General features: G+C 41.5%; 1 protein-coding gene across 4 annotated transcripts in view; it reads left to right on the top strand.

Annotated features, from left to right (window-relative positions):
* Window positions 1-825: 825 nt before the first annotated feature.
* The window catches only part of PUS7 (pseudouridine synthase 7), a 42,167-nt gene continuing 25,894 nt past the window's right edge, over window positions 826-17,098 (top strand). For 2 of the 4 annotated variants that reach the window (XM_074942493.1, XM_074942492.1), the window contains exons 1-6: window positions 1,348-1,567; window positions 5,945-6,026; window positions 7,313-7,699; window positions 13,709-13,793; window positions 13,907-14,008; window positions 14,934-15,078. In XM_074942493.1, the coding sequence (XP_074798594.1) occupies window positions 1,495-1,567; window positions 5,945-6,026; window positions 7,313-7,699; window positions 13,709-13,793; window positions 13,907-14,008; window positions 14,934-15,078 (874 nt within the window). In that variant the 5' untranslated portion in view covers window positions 1,348-1,494. Of the gene's footprint in view, window positions 1,000-1,347; window positions 1,568-5,944; window positions 6,027-7,312; window positions 7,700-13,708; window positions 13,794-13,906; window positions 14,009-14,933; window positions 15,079-17,098 lie in introns of those variants that run through there. The other 2 variants (XM_074942495.1, XM_074942494.1) reach the window with 2 other exon arrangements.

Genomic DNA, 17,098 nt, shown 5'->3' with positions numbered 1-17,098 from the left:
AGCGCTGTCCAGAATGGTCACAACTGAGCACTCCGAGATAGCTCCCAGAGGCCAATACCGTTGAATTGCGTCCACAGTACCCCAAATTCAACCCGGCAAGGCCAATTTCAGCGCTAATCCCCGTGTCAGGGGTGGAGTAAAGAAATCGATTTTAAGAGCCCTTTAAGTCGGAAAAAAGGGCTTCGTCGTGTGGACGGGTGCAGGGTTAAATCGAGATAACACTGCTAAATTCGACCTAAACTCGTAGTGTAGACCAGGCCAAAGTGTGTGAGGTGATCTCTTTTATTGGACCAGCTTCTACTGGTGAGTAAGAGACACGCTTCCAAGCTTACACAGAGCTCTTCTTCAGGTCTGGGAAAGGCACTCAGAGTGTCACTGCTAAGTGCAAGGTGGAACAGATCGTTTAGTATAAGTAGTTTACACAGTCCCTTGAAACATGTGTTAATTCCTTATGCCAAACAATCTGTTCCACCTTGTATTTAGCAGTGACACGGAGTACCTTTCCCAGACCTGAAGAAGAACTCTGTGTAAGCTTGAAAGCACATCTCTTATTCACCAGTAGAAGTTGGTCCAATAAAAGAGATCACCTCACCCACTTTGTCTGGAATGAGAGTTTTCTCACCGGCCTTATGGGGAACTGGACTAGCCCTTTAGCCAGCACGCTGCACCGTGCTCACCTAGTTTTGCACACTGCTTCATCGATGGGGTTAAATTGTTCAAAGTCCACCTGCTAATTCTCGCTCATGCCAATGAGACCTTCGAAATCTTTCCCGCTGTTGAACAACCTCCCCTCCCCGCAGTGCGCTACAGATCCACTGTGCTGGCTAAACCAGTCCCACAAAGCGCCAAGGCAGGAAAAGGCTCTGACTGAATCCGATTGGCAAGAGTCAATCCTGGAAACGGGTCTTACAGACACACGGTCCCGCTGCAGCTCTGACAAGGCCGCCAGGATGTTCCCAGCTCCCCGCGCCGCCTGAACGGGTAACAAAGAAACTGCAGGTGGGGGCATCTGGGGATGATTTGCCTTTGTCCCAGAGCTGACGCGCGGGGGGCGGGGGGAGACGTTTTTAAACAAGCTGGAGGAGGGGGGAGAAGGAGACTGTAAGTGTCTCAGGGAAACGCACGCAGCAAAACCCTTCCTCCGGGGCGGAGCTGCTCTGCTGCCTCGAAATGGCTGCAGCCTGCCCCAGGAGCGGAGACGGGGCAGCGCTGCGCCTTGTTTACCCTGGCCCAGCCGGCTCCTTGCAGCAGCGGCGTCCGAGGGCAGGAGGCCGAGCTCCGTGGGAAGAGGGCGGGTGTCCGCAGGGGGCTGGGCTGATGACACTGAGAAGGGGGCCGTGTCCTGCTTGCGCCCTCCCCCGGCTCTGGACTGGAGCAGCAGTCACAGACGCGCGCTCCGGTCCAGGCCAGCCGCGGCAGCAGCGCCCTGGCCTGAGGCCGAGCCCAGGGCGGACACGTGCGGCAGCCCCGCAGCTCCGGCCGGGGACCCGCTCCATGTTGTTGACTCCCTGCGGCCGCCGCCTCCTGCCGCTCGCTCTCCCTTGCCGGCGGCAGTGGCAAGCTCCGGGTAAGCGCCCCCCACCGCCGCCTCGCCCGGCCTCGGGGCTGCCTGCCCCGCCGCCCGCGTGGGAGCCGGGACGGCCCGGCGGGTGACGCTTTCCCCGCAGGACTGTTTGCCCGACGCGGGAGGAGCCTCTCCCTGCTTCTGAAGGCGCGCAGCCGCCTGCCTTGGTACGCTCTGGGTGGCTCCCAGACTCCTCTCGTGGGGCTGTGGGCGAGAGTTTGTGCCCGGTTTCTTCATCGAGGTTGGGCGGGCACATGGATGCCCCCTTCCCCCCCCCCCCGCCAGCTGCATTGGGTGGCACTGCCACGTGCTTGCGCAGGAGTGGAAACAAATGTGGCTCACTGAATTCTAAGCTGCACCCCATGGCTGCCCTTCCCTTCAGTGCGGAGACATGGCCCACAGAGTGCGGACAGATCCTGCCCTGTGCTCCTCCGTGGCCAGGGCTAGGTTAAAACAACTCTGCTACTCCAGAATGTAACTGCCTCTCGAAAAAAACTTCCCTCTCCCCTCATTCGGCTCCTTGCTGTAACCCCTCTTCTCTCGTGTACATTGCCTATATAGTGCTAGGGCTCAGCGGCCTCAATTTAGATCCCCTCTGGAATCAACCCTTCTTACCTTATTTTCCTTCCTCCCTTGAGTCCTTGATTTCTCTCTCTCCCTCCCCCCCAGGAAATCTGTCTGTTGGTAATCAGATGCCTGCTGCCCTTCCTCACGGAGTGTGGGGCTCAGATCCCTTCCAATGATCATCCTGGCTCTTTTTGATCCAAGTGGTTTCCAAAGCATGGAGCATTGCATGCTGGGATCTTTAGCAACTTGTATCTCTGTAGAAAAGATTAACACAACTGAACTCACTTCTGTTTTATAAAATATACAGGCCTGCTAACAGTAATTCCAAACAGTGGGCCCCCACACATGCACAAGCCACACCCGCGCGGATGCGGGCGGCCTGACATTTGGGTGGTGCCGCACCTGTGCTGGCTGGTGCCCAACGAGATGCTAGGCATGCTCTTTTGGCATGATTAGGGCTTCTATATGCTTGCCCAGTAGGGTTGCCAACTGTCTAATCACACAAACCCAGAGACCCTTCCCCTGCCCCGCCTCTTCCCTGAGACCATACCCTTGTCCTGCCTCTTCTCTGAGGCCCTGCCCCCTGCTCACTCCATCCCCCTTCCTCTGTTGCTCACTCTCCCCCACCCTCACTTTCACCAGGCTGGTGCAGGGGGTTGGGGTGCAGGGCGCGGGCTCTGGGAGGGAGTTTGGGTGCGGGCTCTGGGAGGGGAGTGTGGGAGGGGGTGTGGGCTCTAGGCAGGGGGTTGGGGTGTAGGAGGGAGTCGGGGTTGGCGCTTACCTCAGGCGGCTGCCAAAAGCAACTGGCACACCCCTCTCGCAGCGGCTCCTAGGCTGGGAGCCCAGGGGGTCTCCGCTCGCTGCTGCCTGCAGGCACTGCCCCCGCAGCTCCCAATGGCTGCAGTTCCCGGCCAACGGGAGCTTCGGGGCAGGGGCAGCGCCCGGAGACCCCCTCCCCAGGGGCCGCAGGGACATCGGCCGCTTCCAGGAGTGGCATAGATTGTGGGCAAGCAGGAAGCCTGCCTTAGCTCTGCTGTGCTGCCGGCAGTGGCCCTTTTAAGTCGCCCGGGCCCTTGGGCAATTACCCCCTTAGCTCCTCCCATCAGCGGGCCTGAAAATATAGGAGTAGCAATTGTGCACCTGGCAACTTGCCATGTTCCCCTTAGTTGGGCAATATTTGGGCCATCCCTGCTAAGTATAACGTTTAAATTATATGGATTGCACACTGTTTCCTGCAGTTGACTGAGGCATCTGCTTCCTAGACTCTCCTGTATCATTGTACCATGATACCATTTACTGTCTCATCTAATTTCCTGCTTCATTTGACAGAGAGCCTGCTCTGTGCTTTACATATGAATGTTAACATTCTTCATTTTATCTCTGTAAAGTTCAGTCTCCATAAAACCTTGGCCTCTACTGAAATTGCTAACAAGGGTGCAGGCTCTGTCATGTGGACACCAGTCCACTGGTACCTGGACTAAGACAATCAAACAGCTGTCAAATAGTAACAACCTTTTCTCACTAGTGACCTGTACAAGTGAAAGACTGTCTCTCTCTTAATCACTTTTGAGCCATCTAGTCCCTCAAGTAATTAATTTTTCAAATATTTTCTCATATGGTGGACAGCATTTTCCAATTGGTATTTGTTTGTCCCCTGTTCTTAGACTAGGGAATCTATGATAACTGTCTAAATCTCTAGTTACTGCGGGGTGGGATTAGAAACACCTAACAGACACTTAACAGACCAACAGGTCGACTTCCTTTGGCAGGCTTCCCAATGGATTGTAGCCCTGCAAGGTTTCAGTGCATTGTAAGTGATGACCCCCCCTGCCAGGAGGGTGGAATCTGCGTTAAAAGACATGCTCTTCTCTCTTACAGATACCTGCAAAAGCCCTGCCGTGTAAATGCTGGTAGTTGGAGGGGTTTGGGATGAAGGGGGAAAGGGAGCAGCTTTTCTGTGGTAATCAACTAAAGCTAAATCAATATCAGTCTCTCTTAAACCTATTTAAGAGTACCTATACAAGGAGTTTGCACCAATTTAACTACATCAATTTAGAAACCAGTTTATTAAATGGATGTAATTTCTGTTTGTAGTCCAGATATTAGCATTTCAATCTTACAGAAAACTTTATTTAAAAATAGTTTTAATGAGAATTTTTAAAAGGTAGAATCACTTCTGTTGGTTATGATTTTATAAAAGCTTTTTATAAAGTTTAAATTTGGGGCCAGATTGAAGCTGATGTTATCCATTGAAAGGTATGAAGAAATACAAGGTTTGGTAACTCTATTTTGCTTGCTTTCTTCCATTCTTTCCTTTAGTGGTCTTATTCCTTTGGTATTATTTATTATTATTTATAGTTTTATAATAATAATAAACAATCCCTTTCTTGTTTCACTTTTGTTGTTTCTTCATTCTTTGTTTTATTCATTAGTTCTTCATTTTAGTTGATTATTTTAAATGTTTGTAAAGCGGCTTTCTGATTTATTTGTAACTTAATACAGTCCTTTTGGTTGTTTATTTTTAGAGCAACATTTACATTTGGAGCTAAAGAAAATTTTAAAATGAGTAGGGAAAAACAAGTAGTGGCTGGAAAAGTGATTATTTTTCATAATAATTGTATGTCTAAATTTCAGAGTACTTATATTATGCATGGCTAGTTCTGGTCAGTTTCAGGACAGCTGACAATTGAGTAGGTGACAAGATGTATCTAACCTGTAGTGTTAGTCTTCCTTAAATTATAGATTTTTAAAATTTTCAAGTGGAAGATGTTATCTAATGATTGAGGAAGTTTCTAGAAGATTGGTTTGTGCCCTGACTGAACTATTTGCTGACAACAAATGATTTTTGTTCTCTCTTCAAAAATCTATGTGTATATTGTTGGGGTGATATAGGGAAGCAGGTATTGTATCTGTTCTGTGTACAGTTATGGGGATTTTGATCTCCAGGGCTATTAATCTGGCACCTTTGACAAGCACTAAACTCTCATACAAATCCCTTAAAAGAAATAATAACTACAAACAATCAATCAAAAACCTTTAGTTAGCCTTGCGTTTGGTTACCTGCTGCAGATTCTGCAGTACTTGAGCAAGTTAATTTATTATAGGCTAGCACTGAGGTCAATAAAGGTCCACATTGGTGTGTCTTTTCTGTTTTCTGTGCCTTTCTTAACTTCTTCAGTCTGGCTGTTTCTTAGTTTCTGTGGCTGTTCTCTTACAGTTTCCTGGCATCCAGCTTCTGTAGGCATCCCTGTTAAAAGTGTGTTTTTTGTTTTTTATCTTATTAGTAATACAAAACTATTTTTTCAGTTTCTTTGTGTATCTAAGCATCAGTGCTCTTTTTTAATCTTAACTGTTATCCAGTTACACAATATCCTTTCTATAATATGATGCACAGAACTAGGAAGTCCTTTGTAAAGTGCCTTATTTACCTCTATTTGTGTTCTATTTATGGTGATAATTTTCACTGAGGAGTGTGGAAAGAGCTTTTATAGGCATCATAAACACTGAGCCACAAGTTCAGGGTCAACTCATTGCTTCCATGGGGAAAATTGCACAGAAGGGCTGGGAATATCTGTGTATTTCAGCTTGTGGAGTTTTTATAGAATCAGCGGGGGTATGTGATTTCTCCCCATACTCCCATTCCGCTGGAATGAGTAAGGAGCATAATATTCCAGATCTTTGGGGTGTCCCAAGTACTTTGGGGCAATCTCATAGATCTTGGGACCTATGGAGAACCTTTGACCCATTTATCATCCTAGGTGTTATAATAATTTTTTAATTATAATTTCAAACAGTTATCCCTTTCTTCTCCAGCCCCCAAAGTTCTGTTCCTGCTGGCCCACAAGTGGACACTGAAGCAGTCAGTGAAGAGAATCAAGCGCTCAGTTCCACAAGAGTGAGTAGATACAGCCCTCTCTCCAGGATTTATTTCATTCGCTCCCTGCTTGACCCTCCACACTCAGGGTTTCCTTTACCTCACCCCTGGTGACTCATTGGTCAGAACTTTGTGAGTTTAGGAAGAAGAATAGGAGTGCTTTCTGGGAACAGAAGAGATGAAATAATATACAGACTGGGCTGGGCGGGGGAGCGCATTGAACCATTGTGTCTGAATTATTGATGCACACAGGATGAATTCTTTTTGGAAGGGGGAATAATACAAAGTAGTCAGATTTAGCTGTAGTGAGATACGGAGAGCAGGAAAGCCCATATGGCCAGCTGTGTGATAGTTGAGCACTGGCACTATCATAGCAGTTGAAAATAAGGAGAGCTGGCAAGGGAAGAGGCCAGATTTGCTGGAGGTGTTGCATCATTCTTCTCCAGTGCCAGCTGGGAGAGATTCCAGGAGTACCCATTCTGGAAAACTTTGAAAAACTGATGCTACCTAAAAATGTGACCTTCTTCCTTCCCCTGTCTTTCATAAAGACAAACATAAATCACTTATTCTCCCCTTGGTGCGGTACGGTATGTCTTCCCTGATCCTTTCACTCTCATTTCCTTATATAACCCCAAAATCTTTTCTGGAAGTAGTTATTTCCTGTCTGAGGCCTTGTCAACACTAGAAAATGTTTGCCAGTAGAAATATACCAAGATAGCTATAAAGGAAAGCCCCACGACTGGAGATGCATTTTATACCAGCAAATTAGTTCTTTTGCTGGTATATCTTATACCAGTTGTCTAAATGAAATGATCTATCCTGGCAAAAGGACTTTTTTACCAGTATAACTGCATCTATGCCAGGGCTTTTGCCGGAACAGCCGTGTTGGTTAGGGGTGTGATCCCCCCTCCCCCGACCCTCCATATCAACGTAGCTATGCAGCAAAACTTTTAAGTATAGACCAGGCCTGAGCCTGACACAATGTATTGTTTGTCAGGAGCGCTTTTTTTGTCTTTCTCGGTCAGGATCTCTAATCCTAATCCTTTACACCCCTTCCCTGCGTTGTTCCTCTGCTGAGACTACTGAGTTTGCCAAGTGTACCTTCTTGGTAGCTGTATCTTTGCGTGTAGTTTAACTTACACCTGTGCAAATCCATTGACTCTGGGTTTGCCCAGGTATAGCAGCTTGATGCAGAATTTGCTGCTTTTTGTTTGGTTTGTGTGTGTTGCATGTTTAAAAATATAATTTTTTTAAAGAGCAAAAGATTTGGAAATAAACCATTTTAAATGGTCCCTTTTCTTCCCCAGGACTTTGTACCGCTCTGTGCCTTTAAATATGGAAGCTGTACAAATGACATCCTTGAAACGTCCTCATTCTGAGGATGATGTGGCTAATGTAGATGAAATTAAAAGGCAAAAGATCTCAGAAGAGTCTTCTAAGACAGGAATCAATTCTGAGCAAAGCATTGACATTTTAACTGAACAACCTGGAAAACCTTTGCTTGAGGACAAGAAAGATAATATAATCCTGAATGAAGAAGGTGAGGAGGAAGATAATGAACTGGAGGAAAGTGATGAAGAAGGGGACCCAGAGAGCTTTGCAGACATGATGAAGCATGGACTAACAGAACTTGATGTTGGCATTACGAAGTTTGTTAGCTTTCACAAAGGGTTTTCTGGAATCTTAAAAGAGAGGTAACTTTTCATATTGCAATCCTCTGTACTTTAATTCCTTGTATTAGCAACTATTCCCCATTTTCCTTCTCTGTTTAGCCTAGGAGTCAGACACTATCATCTCTGGTATAACACCCACACGTATCAAGATACAATAGGATTATCTGCAGGTGTGCTTCACTGCTTTCTTTTCTTAAAACTAGGGCTCTGAGAAAGCTTCAGTTTGTACATGGCTGGTGCCTTTCTAAAGTGTTTGTGTTCTGCTGAATAAAACTGAGAAAGGGGACTCTAAATGATAGGTATATAATCTTATATTCATTTCCAATTTGACTTACTTTCTGCCAACTATGTACAAAATATACAGTCTAGTTACAATATGTACTATACACATTAAAAGTACTTCTAACCTATTTAAAAGACGTGACAAAATATTTATGATCCCAAAGTCAAAATTTTTTTGAAAAAACAAGTTAAAGTTGCTATGTGATGATGATCTAATAGTCCCTTCTGGTGCTAAAATTTTATAAATCTTGTCAGTTATAACATTATGTACAAAACTAAAGAACTTGAAAATAATTGAGGATATCACAAATCTTACACCGCCTACAAAATAAACTCCTTATTCTCATTTCATTAGAACACAGCATTCTTAACTCTTACTTAAAATAAATACTGTCTTTCACCAGAAATCTCAAAATATAAATTCAAAACCCTTCTGAAGAAACAGTGCACAAATTGTTGCACCAGTCCAGCAAAGCACTTAAACATGTTTTTGCCTAATCAGTTTCAAAGTAAAGTCATCCTGTATGTACACAGTTTTGCCATAGATAGATATTGTTATGCACTTTTTCTCTGAAACTGCAGATACAACATAATCTTAAAAAAAAGACACTGTTATCCCTATTTATTGGTGGATATTCCTTATAACTATGAAAGATCTTTCTTTTGAGAGATCTGGCAAGATAACGACAGCATCACTTACAGTACAGACCCGTTTATGCGCGAATCCGCTTCATGCGCAGTAGCGCCATGCCTCCCAGTGCTACCTATTTAACACATGAGACTCGTTAACACATGGTACAGGAACTCACTATGTCGTGCTACAGATTTGCTCACTAACTCACTGACATAGAAATCGACTGGAAGTGCGGAGCGGAAACGTGTTGTACGTCTTTTCCGATATTGGTAAAGATGTATCATGCATGCTTAGTGATTGTCATGCTAGAGAGATATATAATATATAGTAGTTATATAGTAATATATATACTACATTAGCAAATTTTAACCGTAGGCCTAATATAATGGCAGAGGGCAAGCGTCAGCGTTCCTACACTGTAGAAGAAAAGTTAGCTGCAATAGATCGAGTAAATAGTGGAGAAACCCAGGCCAAAGTTTCAGAAGATATTGGGTTAGCCGAATCTACTCTCCGAGGATGGCTAAAAACGAACCTAAACTGAATGGCTTTGTACAGAATATTGATTCTGTTGTGGGGCTTAAGCGAAAATGTGTGCGCTGTTCAGCAAAACGCACAATAGACAAAGCCATGTGCACATGGTTTGCTCAGGAAAGGCTGAAAGGAATGCCGCTAAGTGGGCCAATTCTTCAAGCCCAAGCGACCAAAGTTGGAAATTTAACAGGGGATGAATCATTCCAAGCCAGCAAGGGGTTTATAAGTTATTTTAAAAAGCGTCATGGCATAGCGCAAGTATTGATTTCTGTAGAAAGCTGATGAATCAGCCGTGTTTCCCATCAAGTTAAAATCTGTTTTACAAAATGAAGACTACCATGAAGAACAACTTTATAATTGTGATGAAACAGGTTTATTTGCAAAACTGCTACCTGATAAGACTTTAGCCTTTAATTACAAGACACAGAAAACAGCTGGATTTAAAAAGATAAAAGATCGTGTGACTCTTCTTTTTTGTAATAATAAGACAGGCAGCCATAAGTTTGCCCCTCTTCTTGTTGGCCGCTTTCATAACCCTCGCTGCTTTAATCACTGCAGTAGAGCCAAACTGCCAGTAATGTACGCTAACAGCAAAAATGCTTGGATGATGAGACACATTTTTGACGACTGGTTCCACAACAGCTTTGTTTCAGCTGTTCGTAAGCATCTGTGGTCGAAGACACTCAAAGCCAAAGCACTTTTTCTACTTGACAATTGTGCAGCCCATCCTCCAGCCAAATCACTGGTATCGAGTGATGGAAAAATTTGAGTGCTATACCTACCATTCAACACAACATCAAAAATTCAACCTTTAGACCAGGGCATTATTCAGAATTTTAAAAACAATTATTGACGGGAGCTGATTTTGGTGATCATGTCATGCATGTCTTCAGGCATTTCTGAAACAGTTAAATGTGAAGGAAATTATTTATTTAGTTAAAAAAGCTTGGGACGGAGTAAAACAAAAGGCCATTGAAAAGTGCTGGACGAAGGCTCTCGGTGATGACTTTTCTGTCAAAGATGGCTCAGACTCGGAAGACTCCAGCAGTGCACTGATTCAGAGCCAGACTTTGAAGGATTTTCAGAAGAAGACGTTCTACAAACACGCACACAGACAAAAGAGGTTAAAGGTAAGCTTCGTTTTCAAATGATAAAAGATTTTAGTTCGGATACGTCGCTGGAAATCATTACCGAGTGGCTGGAGATGGATGAAGATTGCCTGACTTCAGAATTTCTGTCCGAGGAAGAAATATTAACAGGCTGCGAGGCTGCGAAAGTGATGGCGAGGATGTCATTGAAAAGGTCAAAATTTCGCCCACAGAAGCCCTTAGTGCTGTAGAAACTGTTGTCAAATTTATGAAGGAGCAAAATGCGGAAAATATCAAAATCATTGATCTGCGGCAAATGAGACTTCATAAGAAAGGGAAAAAAAAATGCGATCCAGAAAGAGCAGAAAATAACGGCATTTTTTTCTAAGTGAATCATAGACACTTTTTTCAGCATGGCCCTCTTAACCCGCGGTCCGTTAACACGCGATCGTGACGGCTTGCCTCCCGACATCCACACGTAAACGGGTCTGTACTGTACTTGCATTCAGTTTTGGGTGAATACCAATGAGAAGTGTTTGGTTATTTGTTCAAATTAAAAAATGTGGATTCATCACATCTTTACTTTAAACTCAGTTGGGCAAACATAACCTTGATAATGTCTTGACAGAGATGTTTGCAGTCTCATTATGGTCTTTCCACCCCCCCCTCCATTTTGACCCTTTTGACTTTTATAACGTGATTTTATAGAGGTTTGATATGTGCATGTGTGGATTTGGATGTAATGCAATAGAAACATATCACAGTGAAGCCTCATTTTCCCCTTTCAGCATTTCACAATCAGTTGACAGCTTTTTCTCTCAGCTGTTCTAAAATTCTTATTTTAGAAAATACAATTTATCCTGGTTTTACTAATGTAGAAAGAAAGTCCTTCATGTCCCGTCTACTGGCACCAATTCAGTGTCTCTCTTTTTCTTTTTTAAAAGACTGGATCAGAATCTGCTATGCTACTGTAGTAAATATCCAGAAGAATTCTTACTTCAGTGGAGTTCTCTCTATTTCCACCCGCATAGCTGTGAACAGAAATCTGACTCACTCTCCCTGGGAAGAGGATGAGTTGAGCTTTATGTACTGCTAGCACTGAAGAATGTTGGTTGAAGTGACAGAGTTAGTGTACTAATTCATGAAATAACAGTGCAGTAGAATCTTTGTAATTCTTAACAACAGCTAGGAATGAGAGAGTAGATTTCTGAGCTCTGCAACTTAGCAAGTAATCAACCAATTCAAAAGAATACATTATATAAATGTACTTTGTTCATCTACATGAGGAGCCTAGTTAGCTACTTATTACACTAATAAATGTTCTAGTATATTTGATTAAATAAGGAGGCCTCAGTAGCATGAAGACTCACAACAGTGATCTGCTCGTACCTTTGTTGGGAAGTTGGGAGAGGCTGCTTGCTTCTGTGTATGAATGACAGATAGAGATCAAATTATCCAGTTACTGTTTATAAAAAATCTTGGGTAAATAGATGAAAGTCAGGATATAGTTTAAAATAGTGATCTGTAAAGGAAGGCTCAAGAATTTCCTCCCCCCTCCCTTTTTTTTTAATGTCCGCTTGCAACGTTCCTGTAATTTCAAATAACGTTTTTTACATTCCCTTTCTTTCCTAATTTATATATACTCTTTCTCTTCTCTGGTGTCTTTGTAGATGAACCTACTATAAGGTGGGTGCACTAGTGGCTGGTAAACCGTACTCAGAGTAGTTATCAGTGGTTCACGATCGAACTGGAAGGGCATGTCAAATGGGGTCCTGCAGGGATCTCTCCTAAGTCTGGTTCTATTCAATATCTTCATAAATTATTTGGATAATGGGATAGAGAATACAATTATAAAGTTTCCAGATGATACTGAGCCGGGAGAGGTTACAAGCGCTTTGGAGGGCAGAATTAGAATTCAAAATGATCTTGATAAAGTGGAGAAGTGTTCTGAATTAAATAGGATGAAATTCAATAAGGACAAATGTAAATTACTACACTTAGGAAGGAATAATCAGTACAAAATGGGAAATGATTGCCTAGGAAGGAGTACTGCAGAAAAGGACCTGGGGGTTACAGTGGATCACAAACTAAATACATTAAGTCAACAATGTCATACTGTTGCAAAAAAAAAAAAAAAAGTGAACATCATTCTGGGGTGTATTAGCAGGGGTATTGTAAGCAAGAAATAAGTAATTCTTCCACTCTACTCAGCACAGATAAGCCTCACCTGGAGTATTGTGTGGGGGAAAATGTGGACAAATTGGAGACAGTACAGCAGAGAGCAACAAAAATGATTAAAGGTCTAGAAAACGTGACCTATGTGGAAAGATTGAAAAAATTGGGTTTGTGTGGTCTGGAGAATTGAAGAGTTGAGGCGGGGACATGATATTTGTCTTCAAGTATGTAAAAGGTTGTTATAAAAAGGAGGGTGCTGAAATGTTTTTCTGTTCAGTGGTTAAGGAGAACAAAACGGCCTTACTGAGTCAGACCAAATGTCCATCTAGCCCAGTATTCTATCTTCCAACAGTGGCCAATGCCAGGTGCTTCAGAGGGAATGAACAGAACAGATGATCATCAAGTGATCCATCCCCTGTTGCCCAGTCCCAGCTTCTGGCAAACAGAGGCTAGGGTCACCATCCCTGCCCGTCCAGGCTAATAGTCATTGATGGACCTATCCTCCATAAAAAGAACAGGAGTACTTGTGGCACCTTAGAGACTAACAAATTTATTTGAGCATAAGCTTTCGTGGGCTACAGACAGCCAATCGATGAAGTGGGCTGTAGCCCACGAAAGCTTATGCTCAAATAAATTTGTAAGTCTCTAAGGTGCCACAAGTACTCCTGTTCTTTTTGTGGATACAGACTAACACGGCTGCTACTCTGAAACCTATCCTCCATGAATTTATCTAGTTCTTTTTTGAACCAGAGGACAGGACAAGACGTAATGGGCTTAAATTGTAGCAAGGGAGCTTTAGATTCAACATTAGGAAAAACTTCCTAACTGTAAGGGTATTTAAGCACTGGAACAAATTACTTCTGTCATTGGAGGTGTTTAAGAGCTAGTTAGACAAACACCTGTCAGGGATGGTCTCCAGATAATACTTATTCCTTTCTCAATGTAGGGGACTGGACTATGTGACCTATTGAGGTCCCTTCTAGTCCTACATTTCTATGATTCTTTTTAAATGCTAGTGGCTTTAACATTCATGAATAACTGAACAGTAACAAACCAATATTTGTGCTTCTACGATGGAGGGAAAAAATAGGTATCATTTTCATATTGAGTTTTCAAGTGATGATTGAAGATGATTCTGGAAAGTATCTAATGTGTCCTTTGGGTAATTTTCCAGGAATGGGAGAAAGCTTTTTAGTAGATAATGGCTGAAGTTTTAATCTAGAAACTGAATAAAGTCTATTGAAAAATAGTGTTCTGTTCACAGAAGCCTTTAGTCTTTCCTGTCTATGTTTTTTAACCTCTTGTGTTTCTTTCTGTTAGATACTCAGACTTTGTTGTTCATGAAATAGGAAAAGATGGGCGCATAAGCCATTTAGATGACTTTTCTGTTCCAGTGGATGATGAGGTAAATTTTGAGTAGCTTTCAGAAATGGCTAGAAGATTTTTTTTAAATTAAGTCACTAATGAAATCTTGTTCTGACTGTGTTGTGTGAGTTACTGTTATTTTATATATATTAGGATCCTTCAGAAGAAATATTTACAGTTTTGTCAAATGAAGACAAGCAGCATTTAGAAGAGCTCCAACTTTTTAAGAACAAAGAAACCAGTGTTGCCATAGAGGTAAAATGGTAAAACAATACAAAGGACTTGGCTAACATGTCCTTTTTGCAGAAGGAGATGGGTGTGTGCATGGAAACTAAATGCTAGGTATATAAGTAGTTTGTTGAGCTTTACATCAGAGTAGGTGATGCTGAAAACTTGTAAGTTTAGGACTCGATCCTGCAAAGACTTACAAGTGTACTGAACTATGCATGTGAGTACTCACCGTGGTTTCACTGGGATTATTCACGTGCATAAAATTAAGCATATGACTAAGTGTTTGAAGGATTAGGGCTAATGCAATATTTAGGTTTTCAGTGTCTTGAGTATTTTATAGAATGATTATGTACAAGGGATTAAACAAACATGGACTTTGATGAAAGAATGTTTCCATGGATAGCATGTGCTGATTTAATAGAAGACAGTGAATTTGATCTTCCACAATAAGAAGAAAAAAGGTACAAGAAGAAGAGTTTTGTGGCTATTTTTAAATAACACAAATATGAATAACTGCTGAGCTGAATTGGGGCAAAAATTGGGTTTGGGATTAATAAGCATTCCTATATTAACATTTTTTTTTTTCACATCGAGTTGTATAGCTTCTATACAGATGTGCACTCAAGACACACATTTTGGATATAGTCCTCATTCAGGCAGTGAAATTTGGCTAAGAATAAAACTGGTGAATTTAAAAAATGTCATTGTGGTTTTTATTTGTGAAACATCAGATTCAGGGTTTGTAGCTGAGTTATGTATATATCTCTTTATGAATTAATTATAGCAAGTAGGATGTGTCCTTTAAAGCATAGTCAGAGCTTGTTTTCTTAAGGCTGGTTTTTGAACAGAAAAATGATTTTTTTGTGTGTTTAAAAACAAACAAAAAGATATGTACACAAGACCAAAAAAAGAACTCTTTTTGTGTGACAATTTTCTTTGTTAAATATAGGTTATTGAAGACACGAAAGAAAAAAGAACTATTATTCACCAGGCTGTGAAATCCTTGTTTCCTGGATTAGAGACGAAAACAGAGGACCGAGATGGGAAAAAATACATTGTTGCTTACCATGCTGCTGGAAAGAAAGCACTGGCAAGTGAGTTTGTTACTGTCTCCATCATTTCATATTGCAAAGTTGAACTACAATTTAAAAACAAAATGTTTAATTAAAATTACATAATACTTCAGACAAAGGGGTATGTTATAATTTGGATTTGGAGGCTGTTGCATGCTTCTGTACCTATTCATCCAGTATGTTACTTCTAAATGGCACAGGGCATGAGGCTTACATGTTAGATATGCTAAAATATATTAGTGTGGGGGTTTTTGTTTTTTCTTCAAACCACTAATCAAGTAGATGGAGTAGCAAATATAAAGTTGTTTTACTGGGTTTATGATAAGTGAGAAGTATTAGTACATGAAGAAGACTTGCTGGCAGGGGGGACGGGACGGACTATAACAGTTTTCAAATATGTTAAGAACTGTTATAAAGGGTGATTGATTGATTGTTTTCCATGTCCACTGAAGGTAGGACAAAAAGTAATGGGCTTACTCTGCAGCAAGGGAGACTTAGGGTAAAATTCTAACTATAAGGGTAGTTAAGCTCTAGAATAGGCTTCCAAAGTAGGTTGTGGAATCCCCAGTATTGGATGTTTTTAAGAACGGGTTGGACAAACACCTGTCAGAGATGTTCTAGGTTGGTCCTGCATCAGCACAGAGGGCTGGCTCTTCCAGCCTACATTTCTATGATTCTCACTGAATGCCAAATAGACAACATAGGAGTGTGTGTTTGTTTTTATTGTATAGTTACTGTCTAAATGTTGATCATGTGAACCTAATTGGATCCAAATTAAGTTGTCACAATCATACAATTTAGGAATTCCAAATTTCCTCTGTGTTTATATAATGCATAGCACAGTGGGGTCCTGGTCTGGGACTAGGGTTCCTAGGTGCTATGGTAATACAAATAATAATAAATTCAATGGGTGAAATCCTGGCCTCACTAAAGTCAGTGGTAACCCCCCCTTTCATATCAGTGGGGCCAGAATTTATCCCAACCTGTTTACTACCTTTCAGAATTACACCTTTTATATAAATAATATATGAATATATTTCCAGCAGCAACTCTTCTCAAAGATAGGATCTTTTTAAAATAGCTGAACCTGCTTCTGCTTTCCAGTTAATGACAATCCTGTGCTTTGCCAAAATTAAAGTTATAAGCAGAAAACTGTCTGTATCCATCATCAGTTATAGGAACTGCTTTTGTAGTAAGAATAATGACGGACTTAGTAGTATCAAGGTAGATAACTTAATATGTTTCAAAGTATTTTGGTAGTCTAATTATTTTGGGGCACATCAGTATTGGTATACAAATATGTAAAACATTGTTGCCCATTATCTGACACTTTTGACATGTTGGCAAATTGATTTTAAATCTAAAGGTTTGCCTAAACACAGAATTTCATCAGTTTAACTCAAGGTGTGGGGCTTTTATAAACTGATTTAGTTAAAATTAGTATAATAGGCTGTATGAATGTTCTTATTTTGGTTTAAATTAGGCTTATTTCAGTTTACCTGAAGTCAGTTAGGAACAGGTTTAAGATAAATTGTATCTCATTGCCAGTAGATGGGCTCCAGCATTTGTAATGCAAATTAGATAGGGGCTACATATTTATTTTAGATAAAAGTATATTTTATTTAAACTTTTTCTTAAGCAAATGTAAAAGTCTTTTGCTACGTGGTAGAGTATTTAAAGTATCAAAAACTTGGAATAAATTATTATTACATGTGTAAGGTTTATCACATTAACTGTGTCAAGTTAATCCTATGGTTGCATGCTTTGGGCATGGAGTATGCTTACTTACAAGTACAAAAAGTAATCTCCAAACAAATCCTGGTCTCCTTTGGGTTATAATAGTCTTCCTCAGTGTGCCCTGTTGATGTTTATGTTCCTTAACCATTGTTACAACAAAGTGCTTGTATTAAGTTGAACAACTATAACTAAAAGGTACCTTACAAATAGGATTTGTAGATTTTAACTGGTGTCCATTTAAAAAAAAAAAAAAAGTATTTCTCTAGAGGAAAAATCTTTTCTGGACAACTTCATACGATGCAGT

Source organism: Natator depressus, chromosome 1, assembly GCF_965152275.1.
Source record: "Natator depressus isolate rNatDep1 chromosome 1, rNatDep2.hap1, whole genome shotgun sequence".
In the NCBI taxonomy this organism is placed as follows: domain Eukaryota; kingdom Metazoa; phylum Chordata; order Testudines; family Cheloniidae; genus Natator; species Natator depressus.
Note: the sequence above shows the minus strand (reverse complement) of the source record. Positions and strands in the feature narration are given on the sequence as shown.